The sequence below is a fragment of the Malus domestica genome, chromosome 13 (genome assembly GCF_042453785.1).
Source record: "Malus domestica chromosome 13, GDT2T_hap1".
Taxonomy (NCBI): domain Eukaryota; kingdom Viridiplantae; phylum Streptophyta; class Magnoliopsida; order Rosales; family Rosaceae; genus Malus; species Malus domestica.
This window is the reverse complement of record NC_091673.1, coordinates 20,186,789-20,207,558: the sequence shown is the minus strand read 5'-3', so window position 1 is coordinate 20,207,558 and position 20,770 is coordinate 20,186,789. Positions and strand designations below refer to the sequence as shown.

The window sequence follows — 20,770 nt, the reverse complement described above, 5'->3', positions numbered from 1 at the left end:
AACAACCTTAAGCCAAGGGTCTTGACTGCCAACCCGGCCTAGAATGACTCATCTAGCAGGCCATGCGGCGATGATTCCCAGCGGGCTGAGCTTGCAAAGCCTGAAGCCCATTTTTCAATTGCCCAACAATCAGCCACCCAGAATCAGATTTGAACCCAAACAATTTGGGCCCAGAGCTCTCCTTTTTAAATTTAATTAATTCCCAAGACCAATTTGACGATCCAGGTAACATGGGCTCAGCCCTAATTGCATCCATTAATCTTGATACAGGTTGGATCATTGACTCTGGAGCCATTGACCATATGACTTATGACTGTACTCTTTTTAATTCAACAACACTACCAAAACGGGATAGTATTGTCATTGCTAATGACGGTATTGCCCTAGTTACAGGGGCGGGTTCAATAGCACTCACTCCCACTCTCTCCCTACACAACTGCTTACTTGTTCCCTCACTATCTAGATATTTGTTATCTGTGGGACAGGTCACTGAGCAATTAGGTTGTGTTGTGCTAATGTTTCCATCTTTCTGTTTACTTCAAGATGTTCGAACTCAAGCGATCATTGGGCATGGTACTAAGAGAAGAGGGTTGTACTATGTTGATGATGTTGCACACGGATGTGTAAATCAAGTTCAAGGTCGTAATAATGAAAGGTTGAAGACTGTTCAGTTGTGGCATCGTCGTCTTGGTCATGCCTCTTTAGGTTATTTATGCAAATTACTTTTGTCATTATTTGGTAATATTCTTTATTAAAGTGTAATGTTTGCACATTAGCTAAAAGTCATCAAGCATTTTATCCTCCAAGTTTGACTAAGAGAACAATTCCGTTTGAGTTAATTCATTCTGATGTGTGGGGGCCATCTCCGGTTACTACTCAGCATGGTGTGCATTGGTTTGTAACGTTTGTTGATGACTGCACTATAATGACTTGGTTGTACCTTATGAAAAATAAAAGCGATGTGGGTGGCATCTTCAAAAAGTTTTATCACATGGTCAACACTCAATATTCATTCCCTGTTAAAGTGCTTTAATCAATAACAGTGGTGAGTACCTTAATCAAGATCTTTCTCAATTTTTTTTTACTAAAAAATGCATTCTTCATGAAACTACGTGTCCTCAAACCCTACAGCAAAATGGAGTTGCCGAACGAAAAAATCAGCACATACTTGAGATTACCCGTGCTTTTCTTATCGGTAGCTGTGCACCTAAGACATACTGGGCTGATATAGTCATCTATGTTATTTATCTCATGAATCGAATGCCATCGCGTGTTCTTTCTTTTAGAACTCCCTTGATTATGCTTGCTGATCATGTTTTGCTCCCTTATACTCTTCATCTCGAACCCTGGGTTTTTGGTTGTTTAGTGTATGTATATCTTCACAAAAATCATAGAAGCAAACTTGATCCATGTGCGGTGCGATGTATTTTTATTGGCTTTAGTCCTTAACATAAAGGGTATAAATGTTATCATCCTTCTACTAAACATTTATATGTCACCATAGATGTGACCTTCTCCAAAGACTAACTTTTGCCCCTAGCCATAATCTTCAAGGGGAGATGACTGGAAGTGAAGATTATGGATGGGTGGATGTAAGCCCTATTGTCTTTGATATAATAGGTAGCATGGTTGAAAGCCCAAGTGGCCCAAGTGGGCATGAACAAGCTAGCTTCAAAAGCCCATCTGGCATGATAAGTATGTTGCTGCACATGGTAGCGCTAATAAGCCCATCCGGGCATTAGAAAGATGTAGGTGGCATCAAGGAAGAAAACAAAAGCCCAAGTGGCAGGCATAATGATGATGTTGGTGAAGGCCCATTTGGGCTTGAAAATGCTGCAGGTGGTAGCACGCAAGAAAACAAAAGCCCAACTGGGATGGGCGATCAGGCCGAGACAACAAGGCCAGAAAATGCAAGCCCAAGTGGGCTAGGTGATCAAGTTGAGATAGCACGGCCAGTTATTGTCACGTGGTAGAACGAAGTGATAGCTGGTGCCAACTTTGGTACGTTTAACAACCCCTTTCAACCTCCTCAAGTTCCCGTCAATGATCCTACATATATTCTTTCTAATGTAAGTACTCATTTAGAAACTGTTAAACCACTTTATGAGTTACCTCCTAGACAGAATCGAGGAAAACCACCAGGCAGGTACTATACATAAGGGAAAATGTGGTATTCAATTGCTAACTATGTCTCTACTCATTGACTCTCGCCAAAATATTGTGCATTAGTCCAACAAATGGAAACAATTAAAATACCTACTAAAGTGGAAGAAGCTTTGAGTAATCCAAAGTGGACAGGGGCAATGTAAATTGAGATAGAGGTGTTATAGAAGAACAAAACATGGAGTGTGGTTACACTTCCCAAAGGAAAGAAATCCGTGGGATGCAAATGGGTATTTACCATCAAACATAAAGCGGATGGGACAATAGATAGATATAAGGCGAGATTGGTAGCCAAAGGGTATACACAGACCTTTGGTAAGGGTATACACAGACCATTGGTGTTGATTATCAGGAAACATTTACTCCTATTGCAAAGATGAATACAATCAGAGTTCTGTTATCTCTTGTTGCTAACTTTGATTGGCCACTTAGACAATTTGATGTGAACAATTCATTTTTACATGGGGATTTAGAGGAAGAGGTGTATATGGATTTTCCACCAAGATATGGCATTAAGAATTCCAGTGGAAAAGTATGCAAACTTCAGAAGGCATTATATAGGTTGAAACAGTCGTCGAGAGCTTGGTTTGGGTGATTCACTCATGCTATGAAGAAGTATGGATATCAACAAGGGAACTTAGATCATACTTTATTCATCAAGTGAAAAAATGGTAGAGTGACCTTACCCATTATATATGTGGATGATATGATTGTCACAGGGGATGATACAAAGGAAATTGAATGGCTACAGGGGTACTTGTCCTTCGAATTCAAGATGAAAGATCTAGGAGGACTTAAATACTTCATGGGAATTGAAATTGCTAGGTCTTGAGAAGTCATATACTTATCACAACGTAAGTATGTGTTAGACTTGTTATAAAAAACCGGTATGATTTTGGGGTAGAGGATCCGCCCCGCCGCTTCAGCATTGAGGGGTTTCGTATCTTCTGCGAAAGAGATGACAATGAAGGATGCTCTAAACTCTGCGCTCGATGAGGAAATGTCTGCGGACCCAAAAGTGTTTTTGATAGGTGAAGAGGTTGGGGAATATCAAGGTGCTTACAAGATAACTAAAGGACTTCTGGACAAGTATGGTCCTGACAGGGTTCTTGATACCCCAATCATAGAGGCTGGGTTTACTGGGATTGGAGTTGGTGCTGCTTACTATGGTTTGAAACCTGTTATAGAGTTCATGACCTTTAACTTCTCAATGCAAGCAATTGACCACATCATCAATTCTGCTGCAAAATCAAATTATATGTCCGCTGGCCAAATAAATGTGCCCATTGTTTTCAGATGACCAAATGGTGTGGTTGCTGGTGTTGGTGCCCAACATTCTCAATCTTATGCCGCATGGTATGCAGCCTGTCCTGGGTTGAAAGTTTTGACTTATTCATCTGAAGATGCTCGTGGACTCTTAAAAGCTGCTATTAAGGACCCTGATCCTGTTGTTTTCCTTGAAAATGAGTTGTTATATGGCGAGTCATTTCCTGTTTCAGCTGAAGTTCTTGATCCAGTTTTTGCCTCCCAATTGGAAAAGCTAAGATTGCGAGAGAAGGAAAGGATGTCACTATTACAGCTTTTTCGAAAATGGTTGGCTATTCTCTACAGGCTGCTGAGATACTTGCTAAGGAAGGAATCAATGCTGAGGTCATAAATTTGTGGTCAATTTGTCCTCTCGATAGGAAAACCATCAATGATTCGGTCAGGAAAACCAACAGACTGGTGACGGTTGAAGAAAGGTTTCCTTAGCATGGTGTCGACGCTGAAATCTGCGCATCTGTTGTTGAGGATAGCTTTGGTTATCTTGATGCACCGGTTGAGAGAATTTCTGGGGCTGATGTTCCCATGCCTTATGCAGCCAATTTGGAGCGATTGGCTGTTCCTCAGGTCGAAGATATTGTGCGTGCAGCAAAGAGAGCATGCTACAAATCTTCCTCATTGGCTGCAAGTGCTTAATTTTTACCACTTCAATGCAAAAATTTCTTCGGATTGAGGAGTTATAGAAATTGTACATTATTTCTCTCCTCATCGCGTGTTGGGAGGAACTGCTTGTCAAATAACTGGTAGATCATCCCGTGTGGGGAGGAACTGCTTGTCAAATAACTTGGGAGAACGTTGACAAAGACGAGAACTTTTTTGACTTGTGTTGTTTATTATTTTTCGTTGTCCGCATTAAACCTATTGTGTTTTGGAAGCCATTTTCTGGGTTTCATGTACTTGATTTCTGGAAACGTCAATGGCTACTGCTTCAGTCTTTTCCTTTCTTCCAGTGGTTTTGGTCCTAATTGGTGAATTTCAGTTAACTATGCGTGATCGATGTTAACATTGTAGAGGTTTATGATTGTTAGAACCGAAACGAATCAATTGGATAAAAAATATTAGAAAAAAAAAATCGACAGGAACTTGAATAATTACAACAAAAGCCACAACGTAGACAACAACGAACTGGAAAAAATCGTTCATAATTTTGTTTAGAGCAGCCTACGTAACTTGGAGTTTGGGAATGACTACCAAGTAAGTAGAGTAGACAAGTGAGAGGGAAGATGTACGTAGTGCGGCATATATATACATATAAGGGACCGTTCTTTTTGTTGATAAGCGTTGAGGAGTTCTCGTTTTCTCCAACTACGTATTGTAAGATGTAACATGTTAAATATACGGTTGTAGACTTGTTGTTGGACACCTCTTTCTCCTTCATTCATTTATTTTAATTATTTAGACTATTCGGGCTTTCCATATTGTGCATTTGTCAAAGTTCTAATAATATGAAGGGAAAAAAAACTATAACTAGTGTTGGTACCACACATATTGGGCCTCAGACCTTGACACATTGGGCCTCATTACCCAGCCCATAATTATGTAAAAGGAGGAGCCCCTTATTCTATAAAAGGGGACTCATCCCTCCTTCACAAAGGAGACTCTGAGAACCCAACAGAGGGCAATACCCTCACAAACACAACAACATTCTCTTTCTCTAGGGGACTCCCCCTCATCTTTGTAATCCACACATATAGTCAAAGAAATACATAATCAGTGTGGACGTAGCCCAAGCCTTGGGGTGAGCCACGATATATCCTGTGTTGTTTACATTTCTTGCAGATTCACGGTCGGATTTACGTTGTTCCAAGACTTCCGGTTTTGTGCATCAACATTTGGCACCGTCTGTGGGAAACGACATGAAAAGCTATGTCGGTTCTCTCTCAATTTTTCATCTCACCACCGTGAAAACTTTATAACCTCCACCGTGAATCTGCAAAACCCAAGAAACCCCTAAAACTCCAGAACTCTTCAAAACCTTAGCCATGGCGCTGAGCTCTCTCCACCCTCCATCGCTCCCTCTCTACAACCTTCGCACTCTCATCTCCACACTCCTTTTCCTCTCATTTGCTTACTGCCTCCACGTCTGAAAAGTTCCCTGTGTTGCCGCCAAGGTGCTGGAGGCTCATTCTTCAGTCTCGGACGTTCAGGTCGTCACCGTTCTCTTCCGCGTGACCGACTTTGTACAACAACGATCAAAAGGACTAGATTGGCCCGGATACGGTACTGTTCGAAGGGTGTGACTACAACCACTGACTGATCGTCATGGATTACCTAGGGGACAACAAAGCCACCATAAAGTGCTCTCTCTAGAGCTCTAATGAAGTCTCTGAAATTCACCAGCTTAATCTCATGCAAATCGTCGTCCTTAATTCCGGTTCCAACTAAGTTCATGAACCACCAAGCGATTGGGCAACTGGGTTTTGCTCCCCTGTGGAAAAGACGGTGCAGAAGAGTCGGTCTGCGGCTCAAAGCGTCGGTTGCCGCGGAACTAGCGGCGGCGCTCAGGACGATTCCAGCATCATTCTTGGGTTTAACTTGGTTCCTCCCAACGCCTCAATGAAATCCTCTCGTGCTGCTACCACTGGGACAAACTCAGATCACTCCGTAGATCTTTCAACCAAAACGCTGACAGATGCCGATGTACAGGGGTATGAACAAGAGCATGGTTGTTGTTCACATGCAGCTTTGTTTTGATGCTCTTTTGATGTTGTTGATGCTCCCGAGGTTGCTGCAATATAAAATATATATATATATATATATATATATATATATATATATAAGAAAACAGCCATCTGTTGGTGGAGAAAAAGGAAAAAGAAGTCTGGAGGTGGAGAAAGAGAAAAAGGATGTCTGGACAGCAGTTAACAGATTCGTTGAGTGTGGATCTGAACAGCGGTGATCCACTATCCCACTAAAAAACCCACCAACTTCTGCAAAAGACAAGATGCTATGCTTTAGTATCCCATCATTATGTTTTCTCAATATCATTGTTTATTTAATTATTTTATTTGTGTCATGATGACTAATCATAAAATAATAATTTTATTATTTTTATGTCATGATAACTTATGATTAAATAATATAATTATTATTTCTGAGATCACATGATTACTACCGCGTTATTGATTTATACAACATGTGATTTATTAAATAACTGAATAAATCATTTATTCATGATTATATACACACACACACACACACATTTAGGCAATACCTAATATATTGTTGATTTACGCAACATGTCATTTATCACACAACAGAATAAATCATTTATTCACAGAAGGCACACAGTATGATATTTTTGCCTTGACAAACTTTATCAATTTGATTTATTCATTATACGGTCATACTTATACTCTCATTTATTGTCAGGAATTATTGAGTAACTAGATCCACTGATCAACATTGTTGCTGATTAAAGAAGTCTACCAACTTATAGACTGATGAGCCACGTGCTCATGGTAACCGCTTATCTGACTGGACACCCACTTGCTCGGACATTCGCTTATTGGGACACCTATGTGCCCGAACCCAACTCGATGACCCTACAGATAGCCCCAACTTAATGACCCTACGTATGGCCCCAACTCAAAGACCCGACTTGCGGACCCGATCCGCGGATTCGACACATAGACCCAATATGCGAACTCGACAAGCGGACCCGAGTCATGTCGAGAATCAACTCATACTGAGTGCATGTCGACATAAAATAGATACTTATAATGATGAATACCACGAGCTAAGCTGCCTCGCAGCGAGCATAACCTTTAGCCGAGCCGCCTCGCAATGAGCATCGCCTCCAGCCGAGCAAACGCCTCGACGTGAGCACAGCCTCTAGCCGAGCAACCTCGCAACGAGCATAGCCTCAAGTCGAGCAGTCTCGTAACGTGTGATACCTCTAGCCGAGTATTGCTTTATGTTGAGCATTGCCTTAGGTTGAGTATTGGTTCAAGACATCTAGCCACTTCGGCCCGTACATGGATTGGATTTGAAGTCTCCAGCCAAAAGACTCTCTTGACTGAAGACTTGGGGGACTACTGTTGGTACCACACATATTGGGCCTCAGACCTTGACACATTGAGCCTTATTACCCAACCCATAATTATGTAAAAGGAGGAGCCCCTTATTCTATAAAAGGGGACTCCTCCCCTCTCACAAAGGAGACTCTGAGAACCCAACATAGGACAATACCCTCACAAACACAACAACACTCTCTTTCTCTGGGGGACTCCCCCTCATCCTTGTAATCCACACATATAGTCAAAGAAATACATAATCAGTATGGACGTAGCCCAAACCTTGGGGTGAACCACGATACATCTTGTGTTATTTACATTTCTTGCAGATTCACGGTCGGATTTACGTTGTTCCAAGACTTCCGGTTTTGTGCATCAACATTAGAAAGATACTAAGAAAATTGTAAGAAAAAAAGAAGGAAACCCAACACCTACAGAGAATAAGGGCGGAACAAAGGATAGAGAGAGAAGGAGGAGAAGAAGGAGAAGGAGAAGGAGAAGAAGAAGAGGAAGAAAACTTGGAATTGATGACGGCAACGGCAGTAAGGTTTCAGAACGATGCGAGAGCGAGGCCGAAAGAGCAAGACGGAGCGTGTTTATAGACCTGACTAATAATACACATGTTTTGGGAGGGTAAATTAGCAGGCTTTCAGATACAGTATAAAACATGTGGGTCCAACCGAACCAAACACCCTGTTTTGTATTATTTATCCTATCCAATCTCTTATACGGGTTGTCAAAGAGGACAAATTGTCTAAATCAATTAGAAACTCTGAAACAACCCCGACCAAAAAGCAATGTACAGGGCACATGAGTTATTTTGGATGGAAAGTTTACTGGAGTTAGTGTGAGATGGTAAAAAAATATAAGATTTGAAAATTTATATACAATTCGTTTGAAATTTTAGTTTATAGGAAAAATTGAAAATTATGTATAAGTTGACATTTCCAAAAATTTCCCTTACATTTATCAGTAAGGGAATTCAAGCTAAAACATCTCACTAACAATAAAGAAAAATATTATTAACCTTAAACCATTATATTAAGTGACAAAAAATTACATCTAGCAGTTAAGAAAGTATTTTTCGGGCCATTAATTTGGCTATGGTTTACCATACAATCAATTACTTTTCATAAGAGGTGGCAAATCAACTCATTAGGTTGTTAATAGGCACCTGTTAAAACTCGTTTAATTTGATATCATCATAATATAGGAGTGAGATTGGTAATGGTGATGACGTGTAAGATGAAATCAAATTAAACGAATCTTAATAGATACTCATTAACGACCAAATGAGTTAATTTATCATCCCTACTTTTCATACTTAATACAATATCGGGGTTCTTTGAACCCTTTATAACTTAGAAATCAATAATTTGCTTAGTAATTTCACATTTTCCTTTGACCATAACAAAATTTTGTATTATGTTGTCACTCACGTATTAGATAGTAGCCTTGAGACAAAAGATATGCATCTTCTAATGAAAAATCATTGTTAAAGGTACTGTTTGGTACGCAGGATAGGATGGAACCGAGTGGGATGAGGTGTTCCGTCTCACGTTTGGTGCGCCTAAAACGGGTAGAACGCATTGTTCCACGGGACAAGTTTTGGATGCTTTTTCGTTCTGCCTCTCCCCCTGGAACGACTTGTTCCACGTCCGTGGAACACAAATTTATAACATTTTAAGACAAAAATACCCCTAGTCTTTTTCAATATTTACACCATCAGCTCTTGAAGGTCGCAACCTCCGATTAACACCAAGCATATACGACTAGAGATTCAGAGGTAGCAGATCGAACGATCCACATCAAGCAGATACGAACATAGAACTGGAGGTAGCAGATCGAACCCAGGTGGGCACTGTGACCTCCGTTCCTTGGCATCACGATTCGAATATTTGGGTTTGTGGCTTAATTGCTAATTGATTTTGTTGGGATGTGGGGTTTAAATTCAAAATTGGGAGAGATTTCATGTGGGAGTTGGAAGTTTGAAACCGAGCTGCGTTGAGTTGAAGCCCAGAACCCGGACCCCTTATCTGTCACAATTTGTTGTCACCGTTTTCCAAAACCCAGATCCAAGAACCTCACTCCTGGAAACCTGCTGTCGCATCCTCTGCTTTAGCCTGTACCACTTGAACCCGTTGTTTGTACTCTGCGTCGCTGCTTGACACCATCCACCCACGCTGGTGTAATGGATGCTGGGTTCTTTCTGCATTTGACAAGCATTTGACAAGCTTTGTTTTTTTTTTCTGTTCTTTTTCTTTTCCATTAATCATCAAACTGGGTTCTTGCATTTGACAGGTTGTTTGTTTTTTATTCTTTTTCTTTTTCATTAATGATTAATTTTTTTTTTCTTAAAAAAAATACTACTTCTAAGTTCTCTTCAGTACAGTACAAATTTTAAAGGGGTTTGCATGTGGAACACAACATATACCTAATAAAATTTGGACCAAGAAAACCAACTAATGGATAAGCATATAGTGTTCAAATTTGAACAAGTTACAAAAAAATAAATAAATAAAAAGATAAAAAAGTCTTGTCCTGTTCCACGCATAAATATTGTACCAAACACCAGACGAAACATGGGTATTTTAGTCATTTAATTTTTCGGTTCCGTTTCGTCTGTGCTCTACCAAATGCAAAACGGAACAACCGTCTCGTTCCGTCCTGCGCGTACCAAACATAATATGGAACATCCGTTCCGTCCCGTCCTGTCCCGTTTTGTTCCGTATCGTTTGTGTACCAAACGGTACCAAAAGGAACGTTGAAATTACTTGACCCACCAAGTCAATTTGAAAAGCAGAAGAAATTAAAAAAAAAAAAAACAAAACAAAAGAAAACTAGACGTTACAAATCACAACGGCTACATTTTTAAAGTTCGAATACAATTCTGAAAGCCCCTCATTTTCAAATTACAATCCTTTTGACTTCGTTTAATTCCTTTCCAAGACTCTTTCATTCCAGCTCTCTCTCTCTCTCTCTCTCTCTCTCTCTCTCTATCTCTCTCTAACCCACATCGTCTCTGCAACTCAGATCAAATCTTGGATTCTTGAACCCCAGAATGGCTCCGACGCCGTCTTCTTCCAAATTAAACCACTGCCACACAACCCAGTTCAAGACTCCGCTGTCCAAGCACCGCCTCCAGTTTCCGAAAGCCCACCCATCTCCGACCCCTAACTCAGCAGTAAAAGACCCACCGGCGGAGCACCCGGTCGAAGTCCTAGCCCGAATCCGAGACCACCCAGATCGAAAAGAACAACCCGCATCGGTTCTCCAGATCAATCCTCAGAGGCAGAGTATTCGGGTCCGGGCCGATTTTGGATATCGGGATTTCACGCTCGATGGGGTTTCTTTGTCGGAAGAAGACGACTTGGGGACGTTTTACAGAAAATTTGTTCAGTCCAGGATTGACAGTGTGAAATTGGGGGAAAAATGTACGATCATGATGTACGGACCCACTGGTTCAGGGAAGAGCCACACCATGTTCGGGTGTTGCAAGCAGCCTGGGATTGTTTACAGGTCGCTGAAAGATATTCTTGGGGACGGAGAAGACGATGGTGGCACGGCGGTTGGGTCGTTTGTGCAGGTCACTGTTTTGGAGATTTACAATGAGGAGATTTATGATTTGTTGTCGAGCAATGGCGGGGGAGGATTCGGGTTTGGATGGCCAAAGAGCAATGGCTCCAATTCTAAGGTGATAATATTAACTGGGTCTCTCTTTTCTTTGTTGAATTCTTGACGATCTATGGTTTTTCTGTAAAAAAATTCTGTGTTTAGAACTGTAAATTCGGATTTGGAAAATGGGTTTTCTGTGCAAATTTCAATATTTGGATTTGGTTGGTTGTTGGTTAAACTTAGGGGGAATAGCTTCAATTCTAAGGTGATTAGACTAACTGGGTCTCTCTTTTCTTATTGAGTTCTTGATGATTTATGAGTTTTCTGTCACATTTAATTTTTGTTTAGAACTGTTAGTTTGGATTTGGAAATGGGTTTTGTGCAAGTTTGAATTTTTAGATTTGGTTGTGTTTGCTCACTGTAAATTTGATTAAGTTGGTTGTGTTCGCTTAAATTCAAGAAAATTAATTATAACGTACTTTGAAGACTGTCAATTTATAAGGATAAATTGGTTTGGTTTTGTTGGGCTCACTGTAAGTTTGTTTGTGTTGGCTCACTGTACATAGTTTTGCTTTGGTTTTCTGTACTATTACTTGTATCTGCAGGTTAGGCTTGAAGTGATGGGAAAGAAGGCAAAGAATGCAACCTACATTTCTGGAAATGAAGCTGGGAAAATTTCAAAAGAGATTCAGAAAGTGGAAAAGAGAAGGATTGTTAGGAGCACCCTTTGCAATGATAGAAGTTCTCGAAGCCATTGCATGGTAGAATTCCCTCAAACTTTCAATTATATGATAATAAACCAAATCTTGTATTCCACTAGTTGGATATAACTTTTTTTCCAATTTCTATACAGATAATCCTTGATGTGCCAACAGTGGGAGGCCGCTTGATGCTTGTGGACATGGCTGGATCTGAAAATATCGAGCAAGCAGGCCAAATTGGGTTCGAGGCAAAAATGCAGGTAATTTCTCCGTGGTTGTGCTTAATTTATGCTTGTATTGTATGCAACACTTTCATTGGCATCATAACGATTGCTGATTTATGCTTACATTGAATTTGCAGACTGCAAAGATCAACCAAGGAAACATAGCTTTGAAAAGGGTGGTTGAATCCATTGCCAATGGCGATTCTCATGTGCCCTTCAGGGACAGCAAACTGACCATGCTTCTACAGGTTACTTTTAGTCACACTAATGCCAGTTACTAAGGTTTATATGGTGCCTTTTAACCGTGTATGAGTATTTGGATGATAGTTCTTATGTTCCTTTTGTCCAGGATTCTTTTGAGGACGACAAGACAAAAATTTTAATGGTCCTGTGTGCAAGTCCAGACCCAAAGGAGATACACAAGACAATCTCCACCCTTGAATATGGTGCAAAAGCAAAATGTATTGTCCGCGGCCCTCATACACCAATCAAGGACAAAACTGGGACTGAAGATGCATCTGCAGTTATTTTAGGATCAAGGATTGCTGCCATGGATGAATTTATCCTTAAACTGCAAAGGGAGAATAAGCTCAAAGAGAAAGAGCGGAATGAAGCACACAAGGAGCTAATGAAGAAAGAAGAGGAGGTTGCTGCTCTGAGATCTAAACTTGAGCTTACAGAAGGGAAGAGATCTGGGGCAAAGGAGGAAGAAATCAACTTGAAGGTGAATGAAGTGGCCCAGACTCTGAAATATGAGTTGGAAAAGAAATTGGCTGAATGCCAAAGAATGGCTAATGAGTTCGTTGAACTAGAGAGAAGGAGAATGGAAGAAAGGATTTTGCAACAGCAGCAGGAAGTTGAGATGCTGAGAAAGCGGTTGGAGGAAATTGAGCTTGAACTGTGCCGCTCAAGTGATGGAAATGGCAAGGAGAGCGGGTCAAAGGAGCCCGATGGAACGCAGTTTGCCAAAAGGTTATTAGGAATCTATGCTAGTGATGATGCAGGAGGAATGGTAAAGTCAATGGATTTAGACATGGATGATCAAGAACCGTTTGCTCGGGAGATCAAATATGTAGGAGTGGTACCTGGGGTTGCTTCTCAATCTGACAGCAGTATTGTAAATGCTGCACACATTGATTCTTTTGAACCAAAATATGCTGACAGGGTATGCCTAAGCACTGTTTTTGAGGAAGAAGAAATGGAAGAAGAGGAAGGAGCTAATGAAAATGTGGAAGCTGAAGAGGTTGAGAAAGAAGTTATAGAGGAAAAGAGAGTGTGTGTGGTTGATGGATCTAGCTTCAGGAGTAATTATAATGTGGGCTACCTGACATCTTCACCTCAGGAATATCAAGATACACCAACTGTGCATTGGCAAAGCAGAAATCCAGAGGAAGAACATAGCAATGGAAAACCAGATGATAGGCTTGTCAGAATCCGCAACATATTTACACTCTGTGGAAACTACAGAGAGCTATCTCAGCATATCCCAAGTCAAGCACCAACTGTTGCATCAGTTAAATCAGAAAATGAGCAAAAATTGGTGGAACCAGAGATAAACAAAAGTCGAGTGTGTTATGAGAGAGCATTGGCTTCCAAAGAAAACTGTGACCCTTCAAATGAGGGCACTGATTCGGATACAACTGAAGTGTATGTGAAATGGGAGGGCTCAAAAGAAAATCCAGGGAAGTTTATTACAACACTGAAGGTTGTAAAAGACGCAACCCTTGCTGAACTGCGAAAGTTGATTGAAATCTATCTCGGGGCAGACAATCAAGCATTCACTTTTCTCATGCTTGGGGTAAGTCCTTCTGTTAGTCTCAAACAATGTTTCAACATGCTAGGTTGCAGCTTTTCCGGTTTCTATGAAATTGGAATTCTTTAGTATATTTTCTGTTTCTGATAGAATGCTCAAACATAGAACTCTTTAGCCTCTGCGATTAAGAAACACGAAAAACTCCATCTAACTATCTGTGGAAACTTAATGGCAGGACCCGAGTGGAGCTTCAGTAGCGAAGGAGAAGGAAGCAGCAACTCAGGCAACAAACCTGCCCCTATGCGACAATCAATCAAATGGCTACCTGGCTTGCCTGAGACCACTGAAGGGAATGCAAAGCCCAAGTCAGCTTCTCCCATTAAGTCCTCTTCCATTGAATTCACTGGAAAACCAACTACCACTCACTCCAACTTCCTGCTTCTCAGTCCAAGGTGGTGATTGTACGACACCCAAAGTAGCACCGAACTTAGGTTCTACTCCTTATATCACTGTCAGAAAACATAAGTAGTACTTCTGAATCTGATTGCATGGATTCTATGGATGGTTTGGTGTGCACTGAGACAAAGCAACTTTTGTAATGAAAACTCACATTATTATATGAATGTGTTTCTCTTGGTTCATATTAGCGTTCTTATTCTAATTAAAGCACAATACATGGACTGCCTAAGATTACGTGATCATGAGCGCGCCTCTATTTTACGAAAATCAACCTATACTTCGCTAAGAACAATGAACCATAGAACCTATTTTGATTAATTAAATTCATTAAAACATCATAATTAATGAATTAGCACATCTCCACTTCTCTGCCACCTACGGGTCTCTCCTCTTATTTGGTGTCATGGACTCCGGCCAAGGTTCTCCGAAGAGGAGCGTTCAAATCTAAGAACTGACGCATGTGGAGCTACAATTTTTCATTTAGGTTGGCTGCGATTTTCGTTCATTAGAGCTACACTTTTTCATTCATGTACTGCTTTATTAGTCCATTTTTAGAGTATAGTCCAGTTGGTGTGAGTGCTTGTTAGAATAAAGATGAATTAAACACTAAATATTTGATAGTTACAGGGGTGACAGATGAATTTTGAGATATTAACTAGTTTCTGATGATTGACAGAATGAGAAATGAACTCCTTGAATTTTGAAGGAAAACAGTATCGAATTCTGTCAAAGAAACGAAAAACTGAAACCTTTTTTTTTTTCTTGGTGATCACTGAACAGAAAACTGAAACCTTTAAATCACTAAACTCCAGAATTAAAGACTCTAAAGGTAGAAACACAGAAATTATATTCAGTTTATCTCTGAAGATATCAACTAGCAGGATGTTTGAATGGTGGCAGAGAGGATCCAAAGCAACAAACAATTTTGCAGTCAACCCCAAAAGGCATTTTAATTGCAAGCAAGCAATAAACTTGTAGTTTCAACAAGTCAAATTTCCAAAGGAGAAATCAAGAAACGGAACATAAAACATAAAAGTTGGCCTAATGAAATTGGCAGAATGGCCTTGATACCGCCATGAAGTTTGACGGAGAGACAGGAGACCGACAACTCTCAAGGGCTTAAGATGCTTGGACAGCCACAAGGTCACAGCTCTTAAGGTCTTCAAATGGTTGTCACATCTGATCAGCGAGGTACCTCGACAAAGAGTTAATCGGCTTTGTGGACTCAATATGTTCCACTCCATGGCATTTAATCTTGATTCGAGCAAGGTAATCAGCTGCAATCCAGGAAAGGCTCAGCATCGCCGCATCCCCAGGAACATCGGGCTCTTGCAAATGCATTGACTTTTCAACCCATTTCAGCTCGTACATCATACTCTTCCCATCATCACTAAGTCGTTCATTATTCGAGTCCAACTTCTTGAAAACTAGCCTGAATTCTTTCCTAAGAGCGTTGTAAGAATGCTTCAAGCTCCTTCAGCTCCCCTTGGTTCCTGCTGTTGTATTTCGGCATTGACCAAACATGCCCAGTAACAATCTCTTCTCCGTTAACTGTGTATTGCCCCATTAGACCTTCAGCTGGCCATCATACGAGCACTTTTTCTCCCACACATGAGCTATAAAATCAGCCGCTCCAGTAATCTCCAGATCCATATCATATGGGATGTCATCGGGAGCATAATCCAGTTTAGAAAGGTTGCCACTTCTTCATCACAAGCATCTCTAATCTGGCGATACAGTCGCCCAAAAATTCTAGTTGAATGGAGTTGTAGTCCTGCTCCTCCCATTCAAGAAATATGAATTCTCATTGTTGAAAACATGTTGAGAAAGCCGAGTTGCATCCATGGCAGCAGCAGCTGATGCACGGGGCTCCACCATTCTATAATCATCCGTTCTTTCAATACCTGAAGTATCAAGGAGCTCAAAATTCGGAAAGGGCTCTGGAGGTCCAAGATGCCAAGTAGCTTAAAACTAAATTGAGCTCCCACTATGCGATTTTCACTTGCTTTGGATTCCACTTTCTCTACGGATATCCTCTGCCTGATACCAAAAGAAAATGAAAAACAAGGCTTTAAGCGGAGCAGATACTACATAGGTGAGTTAATATGCACACAAAAAATTCAACCACCAACGTCATCATCTAATAACGAAAAACCAAGAAAACAGTCCTCAGCAACCATGACCAAGGATACGGGAAAAGTTTAATCTTCTGTTGGAAAAAAGCTGATGAATAACAAACAAAACTCTGACGGACTCATCTATCAAAGTCCTTGCTGATCAGAAAAGAATGGTGTGCACAAACCCAAGGATTAAGGTTCTAATTGTTGTGATTGGCTCATATAATTATGAGTTGGCAACAATTTCATCTCAACCATGTGGAGTGCTAGCTACTTTCGGCTAAAGAAAGGGACAAAGGAAAAGGGAGAAATCTACTTTTGGCTAAAGAAAGGGACAAAGAAAAAGGGAGACATCATCATGTCTAGCCCTTGATTTGTGGCCTTTTCAAAGGTGGTTTTCTTTTGTTGTTATAAGTGGAAGGATTTGCTGAAGGATGAAAGGGCTTGCCGAGTGAGAGGGTAAGCATCAGAGAGCATCCAAGGGGGAGAGCATTCGGCTCTCCCATGGGAAAGCATGGGCACGGGTGAGAGAAAAAGAGAGCTAGAGTGAAAAGTATTCTAGTGAAAGAACTCTTGGGGTAGAGTGAGGCTCTTGGGAAAATTCTATGAGTGGGTGTGCAAGGGATTCGGGATTGGGTTATGTTGATTTAACTCATGTGTACTTGTACTGTTATTCTCATAGTGAAGAGCAATATCTCTCCGGGGACGCAGGTAGGTTTTTGCCGAACCTCGTAAATTTCTCGGTGTCTTTATTTCTTGTATTTTATTCTGTTCAACTGAGTGTGATTTTGGTGAGGTTGTAATCTGAATCTTGTTTCCGCACTAACGAACGGGCCAAGGCACAACAATTGGTATCAGAGCATCGCTGGGGGCTTTGGTTCGTTGGAGGTCCAGATTTGTAGTCCACCATGGAATTTTCAGTTGAGCGGTTTAAAGGAAGAGGCGGTTTTACTCTTGACAAAGGAGAGTAATGGAAGCCTAAACAAGAAGAAGTGTTCATGGGATGCTTGATCAACTGCGAAAGTTGATGTTGAGGAAGAAGACAAAGGCCTCTTTCTTCTTACCTCACTTTCAGATTTGTCTTAGAACCTTGTGAAACTTTACTGCATGGAAAGATACAGTAAGTTTGGAGCAAGTGCAAGCTTCTTTGGTGTGGAATGATACACAAAGGAGACCATGGATGATGGTGGGCACGAGACTGCTTAAGCTATTCAAGGTCGGAATCGTGGAAGAAAATTGGAAAGAGGATATGAGAAAGAGCAGGTTCAGATCCGGTTCCGGAGGCAAGGGTCCACAGTGCTACGGTGTAAGGCCGAGTGGTAGCAAGTTTGTGGCATAAGGCTTCGAGTATGCCCTCTAGGTACTCGAAGCAACACTTCTCTTAGTGATGTTTAGTCTCAAGTGTTGCAGGGGTTTTGCAGCAGGTGGAGCTATGGGATTCACAGGTGATGAGATGGTCCTGAGGTAGGAGGAAGTGTGGGAATTTTGTCTGGCTCGATGGGTTGTTGCTGGAAACGGGCGCGTTGACGAGTTTCCAGGTTGCGGATAATGAAGAGGAGGAAAACCTGCTGGAGGAGACGATGATGTGTCGAGATCCTGTCTGAAGCTAAATGGTGAATTTTAGCTTGCAGCAGCTGCACATGCATTGGCAGTGACTGAATCGAAACAGGACCAACGAGGTTGATTGAGGGTGTGTATGCTGGTACGTAAGGCCAATGGACTTTGGTGATAGGTGCAAGGATTTTTGCACTGTATATTCACCAAGGTGGAGATTGTTATGATTGGCTCATATAATTATGAGTTGGCAACAATTTCATCTCAACCATGTGGAGTGCTAGCTACTTTCGGCTAAAGAAAGGGACAAAGGAAAAGGGAGAAATCTACTTTTGGCTAAAGAAAGGGACAAAGAAAAAGGGAGACATCATCATGTCTAGCCCTTGATTTGTGGCCTTTTCAAAGGTGGTTTTCTTTTGTTGTTATAAGTGGAAGGATTTGCCGAAGGATGAAAGGGCTTGCCGAGTGAGAGGGTAAGCATCAGAGAGCATCCAAGGGGGAAAGCATTCAGCTCTCCCATAGGAAAGCATGGGCACGGGTGAGAGAAAAAGAGAGTTAGAGTGAAAAGTATTCTAGTGAAAGAACTCTTGGGGTAGAGTGAGGCTCTTGGGAAAATTCTATGAGTGGGTGTGCAAGGGATTCGGGATTGGGTTATGTTGATTTAACCCATGTGTACTTGTACTGTTATTCTTATAGTGAAGAGCAATATCTCTCCGGGGACGTAGGCAGGTTTTTGCCGAACCTCGTAAATTTCTCGGTGTCTTTATTTCTTGTATTTTATTCTGTTCAACTGAGTGTGATTTTGGTGAGGTTGTAATCTGAATCTCGTTTCCGCACTAATGAACGGGCCAAGGCACAACACTAATTAATCAGTAAATCAAACCGCAAGGAAGAATAACAAACACATTACAAAATAACAATGTGGTTTGGCTTTGGTTTTCCACTCAAAGACAAATAGGGCAAGAAACTCGATGAAATTCGAAGCATGAAAGGGTGTAAAGCAACAGAAGAACAGTGGTCTTCCCAACTAAAAGGCGCAAAACCACCTTCCACACGCAACAGTTTCTATTTTACTCGATCAATGAGTCAATATAGAATTTAGAGAAAATTGTTGCAATGATCCCTCAACTTTAATTCAATTAGAGTAATGGTCTCTCAAACAAAAATTTTATGAACGTTGACCCCTTAACTCATCGAAACGTATCATAATTCCGTTACAACTTCTGTCAAAACGAGTCACGTGCCAAGCACATGAGGCTAAATCAAGGGGCAAATATGGAAAAGCAAATGAGAAACATTGTAAAAATAGTCCCTCAACTTTAACCTATGATTGGAGAAATAATCCTTCAACTTTAACCTAATTGGAGCAGTGGTCCCTCAACTCTAATCCAATTGTAGTAATGGTCATTTCAACATGACTCGTTTTGACGGAATCCTAATGAAATTGACGAAAATGACCACAGCTGCACATTTTGATGAGTTAAGGAATTAATGATTATGAATTTTTACTTAAGGGACCATTGCTCCGATTGAGTTAAAGTTGAGTGACAAATCCTACAATTTTCTCTTCAGATTAACCCAAATTGGGATCAATATGTCTGGTTTTCAGAAAGGCTCCCACACCTTCCTTGTGTATCCCATAGTTCAATACACACGCACACACACGCGAGACAACGTAAAGTATTGGCGAAATGTTGTGGAATCCAAAACGTCATATGTTTCCAAAGGAAGAACACTGAAATAAAAAATCCATTAAACTCAAATAATTAAAATAAAAAAAATAAAAAGAATAGAAATATATATTTTTTATTATTATTATTTTTTCCGGTAACATTGAAGAAGAAAAAGAAAACACCAAAGAACAACTAATCTAGCTGCAGCGAGTCTAGAGAAGTCGTCCAAAAAAGTTTGAACTAAACAAGGAGGAGGCTCTGAAAGTTCTTAGAACTCCATCTCACTATTTAAACCCAATTTGGCTAACTTGTCAGCTGCAAAAGTACGCTCTTTATAAACATATTGCACATTACAACTCAAATTAATTCTCTATGTTCAACTGCACTTCAAGACAGGACCATAGAGAGGATGATTAATAAGGCTAGGGGAACCATGAATGAGTGAGACCACCAAAGCAGATCAGCCTTGACAATAAGATGAGAGAAATTTCTAGCTTTAGCTACCTTCAACCCATAAAACAAAGCCCAAAGCTCAGCATGGAGAACTTCCCCAACTCCTTTTCTAGCAATAAAACCAGTGATTCAGTTACCGTGCTAGTCTTTAATTGATCCTCCACTTCCAATCACCCCATTAGAACCAAGCCTAGCACTATCCACATTTAACTTAAAGGTCCCAGACGGAGGAGGAACCCAAGCTAAGAGAAACTACACACGGTTGCGTTTACTAGAGATGCTAACATTAGCTTTGAGCCATTCAATAGAATACTCCAAGATACCTTTCTTTGGATCAGGAGGTTTAACAAAATTAGGACAAAAATAGCACAACACCTCCACTTCCATATGAACCATAAGGCTACAGCAAAAACAAGATTCCAAGATAACCCAAGCTCATGTGGATCATTGCATTTTGAATTTGCCTCCACACAACCAAGAAAGGAATCAAATTGGTTCCAATGAAGATAATGTGGAAAGAAAATATTTCTCCAAATAGCAGCATGACAACTTGAGAAAACATGTGAAATATTCTCCATTACAGAATTACAAATCTGAGAGAAAGTGTTGCTAGCCATCTATCTTTTAAAACGTTGCTCATTAGTCAGCAGCTTACCATGAGTTAAAATACAAAGAAAGCATTATACTTAGGAGGCAACTTGATTTTCCAAATGAAAGCC

General features: G+C 40.7%; 1 protein-coding gene and 1 pseudogene across 1 annotated transcript; both read left to right on the top strand.

The window, feature by feature from the left end:
* Positions 1 to 230: 230 nt before the first annotated feature.
* On the top strand, positions 231 to 4,428 carry LOC103453476 (pyruvate dehydrogenase E1 component subunit beta-1, mitochondrial-like; annotated as a pseudogene).
* Positions 4,429 to 10,382: 5,954 nt separating this feature from the next.
* LOC103453471 (kinesin-like protein KIN-10A) lies at positions 10,383 to 14,436 on the top strand. Its single transcript, XM_029091738.2, has 6 exons — positions 10,383 to 11,196; positions 11,723 to 11,878; positions 11,971 to 12,078; positions 12,180 to 12,290; positions 12,392 to 13,840; positions 14,031 to 14,436. The coding sequence occupies exons 1-6, from the start codon at positions 10,564 to 10,566 to the stop codon at positions 14,322 to 14,324; spliced, it is 2,751 nt and encodes a 916-aa protein (XP_028947571.2). The 5' UTR covers positions 10,383 to 10,563; the 3' UTR covers positions 14,325 to 14,436.
* The last annotated feature ends 6,334 nt before the right edge of the window (positions 14,437 to 20,770 follow it).

Bases quoted from the DNA above. Each gene is read 5' to 3' on its own strand.
- LOC103453471 (XM_029091738.2), top strand. From the start codon at position 10,564: ATGGCTCCGACGCCGTCTTCTTCCAAATTAAACCACTGCCACACAACC. The intron at 11,879-11,970 runs GTAGAATTCCCT...ATTTCTATACAG, and splicing joins GTTCTCGAAGCCATTGCATG to ATAATCCTTGATGTGCCAAC. The intron at 12,079-12,179 runs GTAATTTCTCCG...TTGAATTTGCAG, and splicing joins GGTTCGAGGCAAAAATGCAG to ACTGCAAAGATCAACCAAGG.